This window comes from Hyperolius riggenbachi, chromosome 10, assembly GCF_040937935.1.
Source record: "Hyperolius riggenbachi isolate aHypRig1 chromosome 10, aHypRig1.pri, whole genome shotgun sequence".
Lineage (NCBI taxonomy): Eukaryota > Metazoa > Chordata > Amphibia > Anura > Hyperoliidae > Hyperolius > Hyperolius riggenbachi.
This window is the reverse complement of record NC_090655.1, coordinates 234,676,309-234,691,591: the sequence shown is the minus strand read 5'-3', so window position 1 is coordinate 234,691,591 and position 15,283 is coordinate 234,676,309. Positions and strand designations below refer to the sequence as shown.

The following is a 15,283-nucleotide window of genomic DNA, read 5'->3' as shown; positions in this document are numbered from 1 at the left end:
CTTGCTGTGCAGCAGTGATGGAATTATGGTATTAAATGCAGAGCTGAAATCTATAAATAAAATCCTGGTGTAGGTTCCTGGGGTGTCTAGATGCTGTAGTGCATAATGCATACACATGTTCACGGCATCGTCTGCGGATCTGTTAGGTCTGTAGGCAAATTGCAAAGAGTCCAGCAGGGGATCTGTGATGGATTTCAGATAAGTCATTATCAGTTTTTCAAATGCTTTCATGACCAGTGATGTCAGGGCAACAGGCCTGTAATCATTTAAACATGTAGGTTTTGTTTTTTTTTGAATTGGTACAATAGTTGCGCATTTAAAACAGGCAGGAACAATTGAGAGTTCTAGAGATGCTTTGAATATGTCTGTAAATACAGGCGCTAATTGGTCGGCACAGAGATTCAAGCATTTCGCAGACACAGCGTCTGGTCCCATTGCTTTCCTGGTGTTTTGTTTTTTAAAGAGTCTATTTACATCTGATTGGCATATTGTTAGCCCACTTGTGTTACATTGCTGTGCGTTGGGGGAGCGTTACAGGCGCACTAACGTGCGCCTGTAACGTCTTGGTGTGTAAGCAGCCCAAAGGTGTTGAATATCATTATGTCTTCATGTCAACACCTTCAATTTGTGAATAGACATTTTGGCAGCCAGTATATTAGCAGGAGCACACAATTATTTTTCTTTTGAAGGTTATATTCAACACCTAAATGTTTAGATCATTAATCCATTGCGGCACATGCTATAATAATGAAACAATATACAATACAATAACATTTCTATAGCGCTTTTCTCCCATAGGACTCAAAGCGCTTAGGCTCTCTCAGATTCAGTGATTGGTAGTAGGATGAAGTATTCACAACAAAAGTTATATTTCTGCAAATGCCAAAAAGTTATATTTCTGCAAATGGGATAACAATACGGCCACTATTGTCAAGAAAGCGCAACAGAGGATGTACCATCTACGGCAGCTGAAAAAGTTTGGCCTACCTCAAAATTTAATGGTGCAGTTCTACACTGCAATTATTGAATCCACCATAACATCATCTATGACTGTATGGTTCAGCTCCTGCTCAGCATTAGAAAAGGGGGGGCTGCAGCGCATCATCCGATCAGCGGAAAGGATAATTGGCTGTAGCTTACCTTCTCTGCAGGATCTTTACGCTAGCAGGTGCAGAAAGAGAGCAACCAAAATTGCCTCTGACCCCTCTCACCCAGCTCACTCCATCTTCCAGCGCATGCCTTCAGGAGTAAGATTCCGGTCAATCGCTACCAAAACCTCCAGACACAGGAACAGCTTTTTTTCCTCAAGTGGTAGCCATACTTAATGCTGAACCACGTTAGAGCTGCTAGGACTTGATAGTAATCAGCACAGAACTGTAAATGAACAATTCTCACATTGCTTACTGCCACTATACTTGCATAAATGTCCTTGACTTGTAATATACACACTGTCTGTCCTTGTATTGTTTTTGTTTGCGTGTGTTAAGCAACTGCCAAGACAAATTCCTTGTAGGTGCAAACTTACTTGGCGAAATAAAATTGATTCTGATTCTGAAATAGAACAGGTGGGTTTTCAGTCTGGATTTAAACACGTCCAGGGATGGAGCTGTCCTGATCTGTTGAGGTAAGGAGTTCCAAAACGTAGGGGCAGCATGACAGAAGGCTCTGGGACCAAAAGTTTCCAAGTGGACTCTGGGTATGACTAGATTAGTATAACCTTTGGATCTGAGAATGCGGGGATTGCTACGCAGCTGCAACATTTCTTTCATGTATCCAGGACCCAGATTATTCAGTGATTTAAATGTCAGTAGGCCGATCTTGAATAGGACCCTCCATTCTATAGGTAGCCAGTGAAGGGAGTGCAGGACTGGCGTTATGTGGCAGTGACAGGGTTGGTTGGTTAGCAGTCTGGCAGAAGTATTCTGTATCAGTTGTAGGCGGTACAAGACCTTTTTTGGAAGGCCATTGTAGAGAGCATTGCAGTAGTCCAGTCGGGAGGTAATGAAGGCATGAACTAAAGTTGGCAGAACTTCTGGGGGGATAAGGTGCTTGATTTTTGAGATGCTCTTAAGGTGAAAATAGGATAATTTCACCACAGCAGAGATGTGAGTTCTGAAGTTTAAATCCCCATCAATTAGAACTCCCAGGCTACGCACATGATCAGAGCTGCATAGATCCGTGCTGCCTATTCCCAGTGGTGAAGACTGCAAGTTACGTTGTTTTGTTCTGCGCTGCCCTCCGATCAGAAGGACTTCAGGTTTGTCTGCATTTAGTTTCAGCCAGTTGTCACTCATCCATTGCTGTAGTTCACATAAGCAGGCGTTTATAGTTAGAGTTGGGTCTGTCACACCAGCCTTAAAGGAAAGATATAGTTGGGTGTCGTCGTAATTCCATTGATAACTTGAGGGCAGGAGGTGTGTCCTCATTTAAGTTCTTCAGTTATTATTTACTTATGATTGTAGGTAATTCAAGGCTTATATAGAAGTATTATAGGAGTTGTGGGCAGAAAATGACCCACGCACACACAGCTTGGCTTATAATGTAGAAACAATATAACAGCTGCAGTGATGACATTCTCCATAAGATGGCGAGCTGTGCTTTTGTGAGTGGGAAGAAGAGATAGGAAGTGATTACTGAAATAGAAGGGGCGGGGCCCAGAGAGGAAGTGTAGAGTAGACATCACTGTCACTGGCAGCAAAGAAGGGCATAAGGTATGTTATTTTGTTATATATTCATTGAAAGTTAAGCAACTATATACAGACAGATTTATGTACAACTGTACACCCAGATCTGCTGGGGTTTATTGCTCAGATTCAATCTAAGTGGAGACTTTATGGACATGCAGGAGTATCTGGACCTTCACTAGTATAAGTAAGAAATAAGGAGTGTAGCCTTTGTCAAATAAATGGCTGATAGCAGTGAATGGTAGAATTCTGCTGTAATAGGTCAAAGTACAAGGACATCAGTCATCTCTACTGCAGTCCATCTACAGAGAAATGCTTTCTTTATAGTTCATATAACCACATTATAAAGAAGGTAAGTCACTGCAATCAGCACTGTGGGGGGCTGTTCCTCTGACCCTTGTCCGAATGGGACCTGCAGCTGTGCCACATTGTGAAGGTCTTGACGAAGTGGCACGCTCATGACCACCGTAATGCATGCTGGGAGATGTAGTCCATGGATGTGAGTACACGTACAGGGCATGTCACAAGAAAGGGTTCGGGACTCTGGCCACAGAGGTTAGTGACATGTTTTGTTGCTATGTGAAGGGGCTGGGGGCCGACAGAGCAGCGCACAAGGGAGTGAGAGGGGCAAGAGAGAGAACAATGCCCTCGGCAGCACATGGAAACATCTAGCGTGTGTTCAAAGATTAAAACCTTTTGAAAACTTACGAAGCATGTCGCTCGACAGGGACGTGACACTAGGCAGCAGGCTAGTGATGTGTTCTGTCGCTATGCAGGAGGGCACATGGAGCAACGCAGGAGTGACATCACCCAATAGACGGTGAGTGGGGAGAACAATGCTCTCAGCCAATGATCAGCTGAATCGATCCACTGGACTGTTCTCCGGCCGAGGCCTCTGGTGGCATCAGGGGCTGCTGTGTACACATGCTAGATTCTCAGCAGGGGCGGTCATTATCGGCCACCTCAGCCAAGACTCATCAAGCGTGTGTATGAGGCTTTACTCTGCTGATAGGTACTCTTACCAGACAAGTGAGGAGGATTCTGGGAGGTCACATGACATCACTCGTATTCCATTAGTAAAACACCTGAGCAGAAAGGTAAGAAGGATTCTGGGAGGTCACATGACATTACTCTTGCTCCATTAGTAAAACACCTGAGCAGAAAGGTAAGGAGGATTCTAAGAGGTCACATGACATTACTCTTGCTCCATTAGTAAAACACCTGAACAGGGAGGTGAGTCGGATTCTGGGAGGTCACATGGCATGACTTATCCTATATAATAATACCTAACTGTCCCTGTGCCATCCTCCTGTCTGTGTGTCCATGGTTTTGTGCTACTGCGCATGTGTAGCATGCAGGGACAGGAGGGGGATGGGGACAGGGAGCCGGGAGTGTGCACGCGTGCGGCAGATAGGTGCGCACGTGCATGTGCACTGACATGCGGCGGTGTAGCAGAGACCTAGAGCCCGTTTTTAAATGGGCTTAGGTCAACTAGTATCTTAATAAGACGAATACATGGCCAAAGAGGTGTGGAGGCTTTAGGGAGATCACATGATGCTACTCTTTTGTATATTAATATGTTTATTATGTTTATTTGAAAAGCACACACCTGACATGGGAGGAGGATTCTGGGAGGTCAAATGATATGACTATAACCTGTCTGGAGAGAGGAGGGGGTGTCTAGTAGGTCCTTCTGTTCATATCTGTTATTAAAACATACACCTGCCTGGATAGGTAAAGAGTATTCTTGGATGTCTTATGGTCACTGATATCTTTAATTTAAACATACACTTGACTGTAAAGGTGCGTACTCACGCACCACTACAGAGAACAACGGGTCCTTCAGACCCTTCCGCTGGGCGGTCGTTCTCCCGACAGTAGTGCGTGTGTACAGTCTTTCTGCAGACTGATAAGGCGAACGATCCGCTCAGCAGATCGTTCAGAAACAGCCTTACCAGTCTGCAGACTGTACACACGTAGTACTGTCGGGAGAACGACCGCCCAGTGGGAGGGTCTGACGGACCTGTCATTTTCTGTAGTAGTGCGTGTGTACGCAACTTAAGGGTGAGGAAGATTCTATGAACACATACAGTGATAACTGATACCATCTTTTTTTATTTAATAGGTTAGTCAATTACTCAGCAAGACACTCACCATAGGCTATAAACCTAAAAACCAGTTACAGAGGTCACCAACATCATTGAACTGCATTGGTAGTATTTAGGACACAAGGATTTTTACAAGGACACCATGATGGAGAATCAGTCATCCCTCACATCACCAGGTAAGAGGAGACATTGTTTGTGAAGGAGAGAGCAGTATGGAGGGTCCACCTAGATCTCCCCATCATCAGATAAACACATAGAGGCAATGTATTCAGTCACTGTGTGTGTTTCCCACAGATGGATCCAGTAACAGAAACCCACCAGAGACATTTACAGGTCCCCTTTATTCCCAGGATTGTCTACAGGAAGATCTCACCATCCACCACCATGATCAGGTAGGTGAAACTGAATGTCTGTAAACCGCACCAAACTCATGTTCCTCTTTCAAGTCTAAGTTTATAACTGATCACATTTCTTTGATTGATTGTATTTTTTTTTTTAATCACATTTCTTTGATTGTATGTTTAGGATGAAAAATATACTGATCTGAAAGTGGAGGTTAAGCAAGAAAATGAAGCAAATGTGAGAAGTTCTCCCCAAACTTTTGAGGAGGATTTTACAATGGTGATAGTGAAAAAGGAAGAAGAGGAGACGTATGTGTCGGCCGATCAGAAGTCCATAAAGGAGGATGACATGATGGAGACTGTTAAAAAGGATGAAGGTTCTACGAGTATTGGAACAGGTAAGTGAGAAACAAAGACCCTGATTCACAAAGCTACAGTAAGATTGATGATGTGTGCAAGGAGCGCATGGCAACTTTACCGTTACTACCGATGACCGCGTAGCAGTTTGTCTAATTAGTGCACCCCCCCACATTACCTAAGTAACAGGAATGTTGTTAAGGCTACCCTTGCAATGCTAGCGTTACTTAGGTAACGCAGGTTGCACTAGTCAGGCAGCGCACCCAATACTGTCACCGGTAGTAACCGTAAAATTGCTGCGTGCTACTTGTACCAAAAAAGGAAAAAATTACTTCATTAAACACAGTTATGGAGAGTCCAAGGAAAATCTGGTAAAATGAGGTTGTATAGAAGTGACAGACCAGCAATACCAATGTCCATTTACATTGTAAGAGTAACTTTACCTATTGTCAGCTAATACCTGGCCATGTTGGATAGTTTTCTGCTCACTAGTTTGTCTTAGTGGTGCTTGTGGCACATAATGTGTAACTGATGAAAGGTCCATCTCCATTCCTCAGTATAAAATCATAGTACCAACAAATGAGGAGATATTATACACCATATGAAAGGCCCATCTCCATTCCTCAGTATAACATCATAGTACCAACAAATGAGGAGGAGATATTGTACACCATATGAAAGGTCCATCTCCATTCCTCAGTATAACATCATAGTGCCAACAAATGGGGAGGAGATACTGTACACCATATGAAAGGCCCATCTCCATTCCTCAGTATAACATCATAGTGCCAACAAATGGGGAGGAGATACTGTACACCATATGAAAGGCCCATCTCCATTCCCCAGTATAACATCATAGCACCAACAAATGAGGAGGAGATACTGTACACCATATGAAAGGTCCATCTCCATTCCTCAGTATAACATCATAGCACCAACAAATGGGGAGGAGATTATGCTGTTAGTGTTGCTTTATGACTTACCTTGACCACTAATAAGTTTATTAATATGAAAATGATTAGAGGTATGTGTATTAATTGACTGCTGAGGCTACATTAACTCAGAGGATCTTCAGGGTTGAACATTAAAACTTTCCTTTGTGCTAGATGGACACTATTTCGGGAACCCCTCAGAGGAACATCTTATGTCACATCCAGGCTTTGCTGCAGAAGATAATGGTGCCACAGAATGTTCTCCAGTTGAAAATCCCATCGGTGGAACGTCTTGTCACAGAGAACCCGAAGGATCTGATGATACATGGCACACAGTTACACAGGGAGACAGCAATATATTTCTGGTCTCTGACTCAGATCAAGCCTCCTCATCTCCATCCAGTCTTGCAGTTCACCAGACTGCGCTCTCAGACGAGCCCCCTTTTCCATGTTCAGAGTGCGGGAAATCCTTTAGTTCAAAAGCAAAACTTGCTTCCCATCAAAAATATCACAACAGGGTTCGGACCTGGACGTGTTCAGAATGTGGCAAAAGTTTTTTTTCAGGTTCAACTCTTCTTGTCCATGAACGTAACCACACAGGCATAAAGCCACATTCGTGTTCTGAGTGTGGGAAATGTTTTACAACCAAATCGGACTTGGTTGTCCACACTAGAACTCACACCGGAGAGCGGCCGTACGCCTGTCCAGAGTGCTCTAAAGGGTTTAAAACAAAACATGATCTTGTCAGGCATCATAGGATTCACACAGCAGAGCGGCCCTACTCATGTTCAGAGTGTGGGAAAAAATGTAATGAGAAATCGGACCTTCTTCGGCATCTGAGAATTCACACTGGTGAGAGGCCCTATAACTGCTCGGAGTGTGGTTTAGGTTTTAAAGTAAAGAGTCACTTGACAAAGCACCTTGGTGTTCATAGGCGTGAATCTATTGCCGTGCAAAATGGTACATCTCAAGGAACCGACTCGGCAAGTGCCCTGCCTGGGGCAAATGCCCCGCACACAAGTGAGATCATTTGCAATGTTGGGAAACTGCAACAGTGTTCTGAGTGTGGGCAATATTTCAAGTCAAAATATGAATTCCTGATACATACCATGTCCCACCAGTGAGGGAATATTTTCCTTTCTCAAGGAGTGAAGAAATCCTGCCATTCCTAGAAACAGGACTCTGTCTGTGGTGGGGAGACCTGGTCAGGGTCAGAGCGTGATAAATCTCACACAACACACAGCAAATCCTTCCTAGATATAAGCACATGTTTAGGAATCCATAACTCTAATGCAGCTATAACTTTCTTGGCTATCTACTATCAGCATCAGCTTTCATTCGCTATGACTTCAAATCTTTGCTTAGAGTGACACTGAAATGAAAAAAAAAAAAACATGATATAATGAATTGTATGTGTAGTACGGATATTTCTATTATATCTCATATTTTTATTTTCAGTTATATAGTTTTTTTTTCTATAGCATAGCATCATATTGTCATATTTGCAGTTTGCTCTGTCTTATAGTTTAAAATACAGAGTGTGGTTTAATGACCCTGAACGTCTCTTCTCACTGAACCTTAACTTAAGCTGTCTGTCACTGTTTCTTATAGTGCTCCAGAAATCAGGGACCAAAAGAGAAGCTCTTTTACATCGATCACAACTGAAGTTTCTTAACTCTTCCTGTGCTGGAAACAATATATGACTTTTTTTTTTATGCTATTAATATTCTATTTCTTAGCTGTACCACACATACAATTCATTATTTCATAAGTTTATTTCCACTTCAGATTCCCTTTAAATTCTCCAAAAGTTTTATGAATCCGAGGGTAAAAACCAGATACTTACCTAAGAAGAGGCTTCCCATGTCCCCCTAGCACCCACTGTTTCTGAGCACGGACCTTCAAAAGAAGAGCTTGTTAGATTTCTAATTGCAACCCACTTCTCTTCATGCATGGGCGTGGCCACGGCGGCACCTGCGCAGGAAGCTGGAGCTGCTCAAGCACGATAGGCTCCGTGATACTGTGCAAGCACTGCTGTGCTCACGGATGCAGCACGGCCACACTCGTGCATGATGAGGAGCACGGTCGTGATCTTCAGGAGGGTCCCACGCAGCAGCGGTAGGGGCGAGGAGGACATGGGAAGCTCTGCAGAATCCAGAGGCTTCCCTCTTCTTATGGTAATTATCTGGTTTTAATCTTAGATTTGCCTTGGGTGCATGTTAAAGTCGAGCTACATTTTCTTGGATTTTTGCCCTTCCCCCTCAATTTCCCCAAACAATAAGTTGGGTGCCAGCCTTACAATGCTTTGCTGTTGTAGTAGCGTGCACTCCCAGATATGACGTCACTCTGGAGCTTCCGTTCTCTTCTGGAAGCAGGCTGCTGCACCATCACAGTGACTCCGCCTCTTGCTATCTCTTACCAACTGGAGATGTAGCTGTTCCAGTCACTCTCATACACCCTGCATATCAGTCACAGAGCGGTGTGATGCGAGGGGTACAGCAATGTGACAGCTATGAGACTGTCCCTGTTATGGAGGGGTTGAGGGGGAGAGAGTTTGGTATGTTACCATTCAGAGTCAGAATGGCTCCAAGTGGGTTTGGGGAACATACTAAATGCTGGTATGTTACCGGCATCCTAAAGTGAGAGGAATACAGAGACAGCCATCTCCATTCTCTTATAAACAATGTCAGTTGCCTGGCTGTCATGCTGAGCTTTTGGCTTTAGTTGTTTTTGCGTCACACACCTGCAGCAAGCATTCAGCCAGTGGAGTCACAGCATCTGACCTGCATGCTCATTCTGGGTCAGTGACTTATAGTATTAGAGGCAGAGCATCAGCAGAGGAGTCAGGCAACCAGCATTATTTATTAGATAATGAAGATGGCAGCCTCTGTATTCCTCTCACTTCAGGTCCCCTTTAAAAGTGCTAGAATCCATTGACGCCATTGAGCAATTAGCATTGTATAGAAATAACCCATCACAAGTGTCACATTTGATGTCTTTTAATTCATAATTTCTCAGAGCATGGTGCACATACTCCAGGGGGTAGATAAGAAGGGCCTGGGGCGGGGGTTGGGTACCCAAACTTTTTTTAATCAATCCATTATAGTTCGTTTTGAGCCTAAAAAATGCAGAACCACAAATAAGCAAACTTGAATACATATTTTATAAAATAGATAGGTAATATAATCTCTTACCCACCCTGTTTTAAAAGAACAGGCAAATGTTTGATTTCATGAGGTCAGCCATCTATTTGGTTGAAAGGAGGTGACAGGGAGCATGAGACACAGTCCCAACTGTCCCGTGTCCTGATCACCCCTCCCAGTTGCTAGGCAACGTGAATAACAACATAGGAAATCCCATCATGCTTTGCACAGCATTAGGGAAAAAAAGCCCGGGCAGTATTATTTGATGGGTGGAGCTTAGCTAAAAATGCAGCTAAACATGATGCTTTGGTAAGAAAAACAAAGTTCTGATGCTGTGAAACTGTTAAAGAAACACCAAGCCTTTTCAGTTCTGCTGAGTAGATTTTTAGTCCGGAGGTTCACTTCAAGGAATGTTTGAAAAAACATTTAGAGATGAATATAGATTACTTCCAAAAAATACAAAGTTTATCAACACAGGAAAACAGAAAGGAACTTTAGACCATTTCTTGGGTGGACTAGTAGAAAGACAGAGAGGTAGACCGCTAGAACCCCTTCCCTTACTAGTGGTGCCTGACAAGCCCTCCTCTGGGCAACATACAGAAGTTCAACAAAGAAGCCCGCAGCACACTATCAAAAGAAAATGCAAGGAACTTTTATTAGGCATATTCAACGGAATAGGCAGGGGACGCATTTCAGACTCATGTTTGAAACGCGTCAGCTGCCTAGTCTGTCTGTTTGATTTTTGCCTAGTAAAAGTTCCTTGTATTTTGTTTTGGCATTGTGTGCTGTGGGCTTCTTTGTTGAACTTCTGTTAGTTGGACTAGTAATATACAGTATGCACCTTTTGTTTAACCTGAGCATTACGCCGCTCAGGAGGTTTTGCAGCCTCATAGTCCCCCAGTATAAATCTAACAGATCGCATGCCTGCAAAAGCTTTAGCTAGCACTAGGTTAGCTAGTATTGGTGGCCAGCACCCCCAGATCACTTCTGATCCCTCCGATCGAGCCGATTATACATTGCCCAGCCTGGCTCCAGCGATCAGCACAACCTCCCCGCACAGGTCCGGTCTTCTCTATGGGGTGGATGGTGACTGCGTATAATGCCATGACGTTGGTGACGTCATGTACGATCCTCCCCATAGAGAAGACCAGTGCTGTGCTGGGAGGCTGCGGCAATTGCTGGAGCCAGGCTGGGCAATGTATAAGCGGCTGGATCGGTGTATCAGAGGCGATGGGGGAGAGGGGGGGGGGGGGGGGGGTTCTGGCCACCAATACTAGTTAGCCTACTAGAGCTAGCTAAAGCTTTTGCAGGCATGCAATCTGTTACATTTTTACTGGGGGACTCCTGAGGCCAGCGAGCGGCATGCCCAACACAGTGTCGGGCATACCGCTAAGGAGGTTAACTCATCAGGTCACATGTCACTTTAAGTAGGTGTTAAGGGACACATTCGCTAATAATGTTAGAAACCCCGTCAGCTTGTGTTATGGATTTCTATGATTTGGTGGAATAAGCACCTGACTGATGGGACTAAAAGAATTGCTAAACGGTTGTTTAAAGGAGCTCTACTGAAAGTCACTTTAGTTGACTCTGAAAATAGACTACTCTTAAAGGACAACTGAAGTGTGACGAATATGAAGGCTGACATATTTTATTTCCTTTTAAACATTGCCAGTTGCCTGGTAGTCCTGCTGGTCTATTTGGCTGCAGTATGTCACACCTGAAACAAGCATGCAGCTAATCGTGTCAGATCTGACAATAATGTCAGAAACACCTGATCTGCTGCATGCTTGTTCAGGTTCTATGGCTAGAAGTATTAGAACTGGTATTGCTTAAAGGGGAACTGAAGAGAGAGGTATTTGGAGGCTGCCATGTTTATTTCCTTTTAAGCAATACCAGTTGTCTGGCAGCCCTGCTGATCCTCTGCCTCTAATACTATTAGCCATAGCCCCTGAACAAGCATGCAGCAGATCAGGTGTTTCTGACATTATTGTCAGATCTGGCAAGATTAGCTGCATGCTTGTTTCTGCTGTGATTCAGATACTACTGCAGAGAAATAGACCAGAAGGGCTGCCAGGCAACTGGTATTGATTAAAAGGTAATAAATATGGCAGCCTCCATATACCTCTTACTTCAGTTCCCCTTTAAAAGGAAATACATATGGCAGCCTCCATATCCCTCTCACTTCAGGTGTCCTTTAAAGTGAACCGAGCACCTTTTTTTCACTCAGGACATTTCTATAGCACATGAAAAATGTATGCCGACTATCTGTTTCATTATTAAAATAAACTTTAATTTTACCTTGTATTTTACATTCAAAGTTGTTAAATTGGCCTGTTTGAGCAGACCTGCCGACCGTCCCCATCCGCAGAAAGTTCAGTAACGTCTAATTGTTTTATTGCGCTAATTACCAAGAGGTAAACCATGCCTTTCATCAGCAAAGAGGGTGAATAATTAGGAGTGTGTTTTCAAAGCATGGCTTTGAAAACACACTCCTAATTATTCACCCTCTTTGCTGATGAAAGGCATGGTTTACCTCTTGGTAATTAGCGCAATAAAACAATTAGAGGTTACTGAACTTTCTGCGGATGGGGATGGTCGGCAGGTCTGCTCAAACAGGCCAATTTAAAAACTTTGAATGTAAAATACAAGGTAAAATTAAAGTTTATTTTAATAATGAAACAGATAGTCGGCATACATTTTTCATGTGCTATAGAAATGTCCTGAGTGAAAAAAAGGTGCTCGGTTCACTTTAATTCATGAATTCTTCACCGTAAGTAGACCAGGCAGAATCAAAATTATGTTTTCAATAAATTCCCTTCTATTTTATACTGTTGCATATGGTTATTTGTGCCTATTATTTTGTAAACATTTTCAAACTGTATTTTTTCCTTCATTAAAATGTTATCTAAAAATTAAGCTGAATCTCTGAATGTCTTACATAGAACAATGGTATTGAGTGCAGCCTCGATTGGAAATGCCTGTCTGGGCAGGACAGTGAGTGATGCACACAATTCTTAAAGACTACTTCCATAGTTCCATTGTAAAATAGAGATTGTGCAATGTAAGGTTCTCTATTATTGCTGCAAGGATCAGCCGGTGGTAGGGCTAATCACTCACCTGCTCGCCTGTAATTCAGTATAGGATACATGAGACGAAAAGTCTAAGTGCATTTTTACTTACCTTGCGCTTCTTCCAGCCCCTAAAAGTCTCTGTGTCCCTCGCCGCAGTTCCACTCCCACTATTCTTGGGTCCCCTCCATAGCGTCACGGCGGCTCCTGCACATGCGTGAGAACGCCTATGTGCCACTCACGGTTGTGCTCCCATAGCCGGGAACTTTCTGCACAGGTGGAGTGCCACTGGGTCTGTGCAGAACGCTCCTGGTCATGGGAACAAGATCACAAGTGGGCGAGCCTGCACCCACGCATGCACTACTAACAGGACCCCAAAAGAGTGGCTATGAGTGGAAATGCTGAGAGGGACACAGAGGCTTTTAGGGCCTGGAGAAAGCCTCAGGTAAGTAAAAATGAACTTAAAATTTTCACCTCATGCATCCTTTCATGACAGAAACTCTGCCTCCTCCAGCTGTGAAGATATGATCGTATATGTAGAAAGCGCTCCACTTCAAAGTAGATAAGTATATGAAGATAGCTTGTCCCCTTTGGGACCGCACTCACCCGTTAAGGTGGACCACTGTGAGACTGGTCAATTGGGCTCAGAAGATGTTCCTCCTTGGCATCAGCGATGGCCTCAATGCGTTGTTTATTCCGTTATCTTCATAGGGAGATGATCCTATGCGGATAGATGGCTCCTGTAGTGTAGGTACTCCTCACAGAGGGTATTTGGTTCCAATGTACCTCACAGAGGGAATAAGTAGACCATAGTGTAACTCCGTAAAAGTTAACACAAGCTTTATTCCTTAAAATTGTACTCACAAGCTTAGGTATGGTACAGGCGTTTAGAGTATGTAACGGGCTCTCCCCCGTGCCTCCCGGGTAAGGCCTATGAAGGTGCACCGCTCCACTCAGAGTTCGCCGTCCGTTCCCGTATTGGAGTCTAGTTCCTGGTGTGTCCTGTGGCTCCACCCGACGCGTTTCGTCACACGCGTGACTCATCAGGGGCGTGGCTAGCCACAGGACGCCAGGATGCTTTATAGGTGTACGTAATTCCGTGATGCTGCCCCTCTTCCGGCTTGTGCAGCCGTCTCTAGGGGGTGATGCGTCTGTGCGCCGTAGTGACGCCATATCCGGGTGCGCTCCTGGGGTGGGAGTCTTTAGTTGTGCGCTCCACCGTAGGACGGAAGTTTAGGTTGTGCGCTCCGTTATGGGGCGGAAGTGTAGAATGTGCGCTGCAGCGTGGTTACGGGCTGTGGGCTGAGAGTCCGTTTTACATTACCACAGTTATAGAAGATTCCATTACCTTTACTGTAGGTACATATTAAAACCAGTTTAAATTGCTAAAAAGTAGCTAAAAAGTGACATATGTTATACAAAATATGCTATACAGAATATGCATAATACAACACATTCGACCCCACTACACTATCTTGTGGCAGGGAATGGTAACCATCATATATTTCGAAATAAAAACATTTATTCTACATATCTAAATTGGGCTACCCTCTAGTGGCTTAAATTCATATCTGTTTCTTGTTAATTATATTACAGTGCAGAATATTCTAACACATTGCCCTATGAGTCAATTCCACTAAAGCCTTCCCTTCCTTTTCATTGCCAAATGTGTGAACTCTTATTTATTTTAACTATTTGCTATAAAGCAATTTAAATCTAATTCGATATTGTGTCCATTCGGTTGCAAAGTTCCCATGTTGAAAATCCATTTAGTTTCTCTCTTGGAGATATCTCTTGTTTTGTTACATCCCCTCCATGAATATTCTGCTTTTTCTAACCCGCAGAATTTTAGGGAGCTTGGGTCTGAATTATGGTATATTCTGTAGTGGTCCGAGACACTATGTCCCATGTGGCTTCTCCTTATATTTCCTATATGTTCTCCTATCCTCGTCTTGAGTTGCCTGGTAGTCCGGCCAATATATTGGGTGTTGCAGGGGCACCACACCATATATACCACCCCCTTTGTGTTGCACGTTATGTTTTGTCTAATTTTATATGCTCTTCCATTCGCTGTGGAAGTGACTTCCTTACATTTTACTGGTGTTGCTTCCCTGCACCCAACACATCCCCTACACGGGAAGTAGCCTTCCTTTTGCCAAAAGGGGTGCACTGTCTTGGGTGGGTTGACACAGCTTGGGGCTATATAATTTTTAAGATTTTTTGCCCTCCTATAAATGAACTTCGGTTGTTCCGGGAGAATCTTTCCCAAGATAATATCTTCTTTCAATATTGGCCAATGCTTCTTAATGATATGCTCCATCTGCCTGTGTTGGGTTGAGCAATCCGAGATGAATGGCACATTTTCCTTTAGTTGTGGCTCATCACTTCTTGGGGGGCCTTGCCTCAGCAGGTCTTCCCTTTTTCTTTTTCCCACTTCCATAATTTCTTTTTGTATCTCGGTTTCATCATACCCTTTGTCAATAAATCTTTCTGCCAATGTTTGTGCTTGTTGTATATAATCTTCTAATCTGCTGCAGTTCCTGCGTAGCCTCACAAACTGGCCCCTAGGTATTGCTTTTTTCCACTTGGGGTGGTGGCAACTTTGGGTAGATAAATACCCGTTTCTGTCCGTAGGCTTAAAGTAAGTAGT

At 43.6% G+C, this 15,283-nt stretch overlaps 1 protein-coding gene across 1 annotated transcript; it reads left to right on the top strand.

The window, feature by feature from the left end:
* The first annotated feature begins 2,645 nt into the window (after nt 1-2,645).
* Nucleotides 2,646-10,639, top strand: LOC137534854 (zinc finger protein 660-like). The gene is made up of 5 exons (XM_068256524.1): nt 2,646-2,711; nt 4,810-4,968; nt 5,087-5,184; nt 5,318-5,531; nt 6,597-10,639. The coding sequence occupies exons 2-5, from the start codon at nt 4,935-4,937 to the stop codon at nt 7,544-7,546; spliced, it is 1,296 nt and encodes a 431-aa protein (XP_068112625.1). The 5' UTR covers nt 2,646-2,711; nt 4,810-4,934; the 3' UTR covers nt 7,547-10,639.
* The last annotated feature ends 4,644 nt before the right edge of the window (nt 10,640-15,283 follow it).

Bases quoted from the DNA above. Each gene is read 5' to 3' on its own strand.
- LOC137534854 (XM_068256524.1), top strand. From the start codon at position 4,935: ATGATGGAGAATCAGTCATCCCTCACATCACCAG. The intron at 5,185-5,317 runs GTAGGTGAAACT...TTGTATGTTTAG, and splicing joins CCATCCACCACCATGATCAG to GATGAAAAATATACTGATCT. The intron at 5,532-6,596 runs GTAAGTGAGAAA...CCTTTGTGCTAG, and splicing joins TTCTACGAGTATTGGAACAG to ATGGACACTATTTCGGGAAC.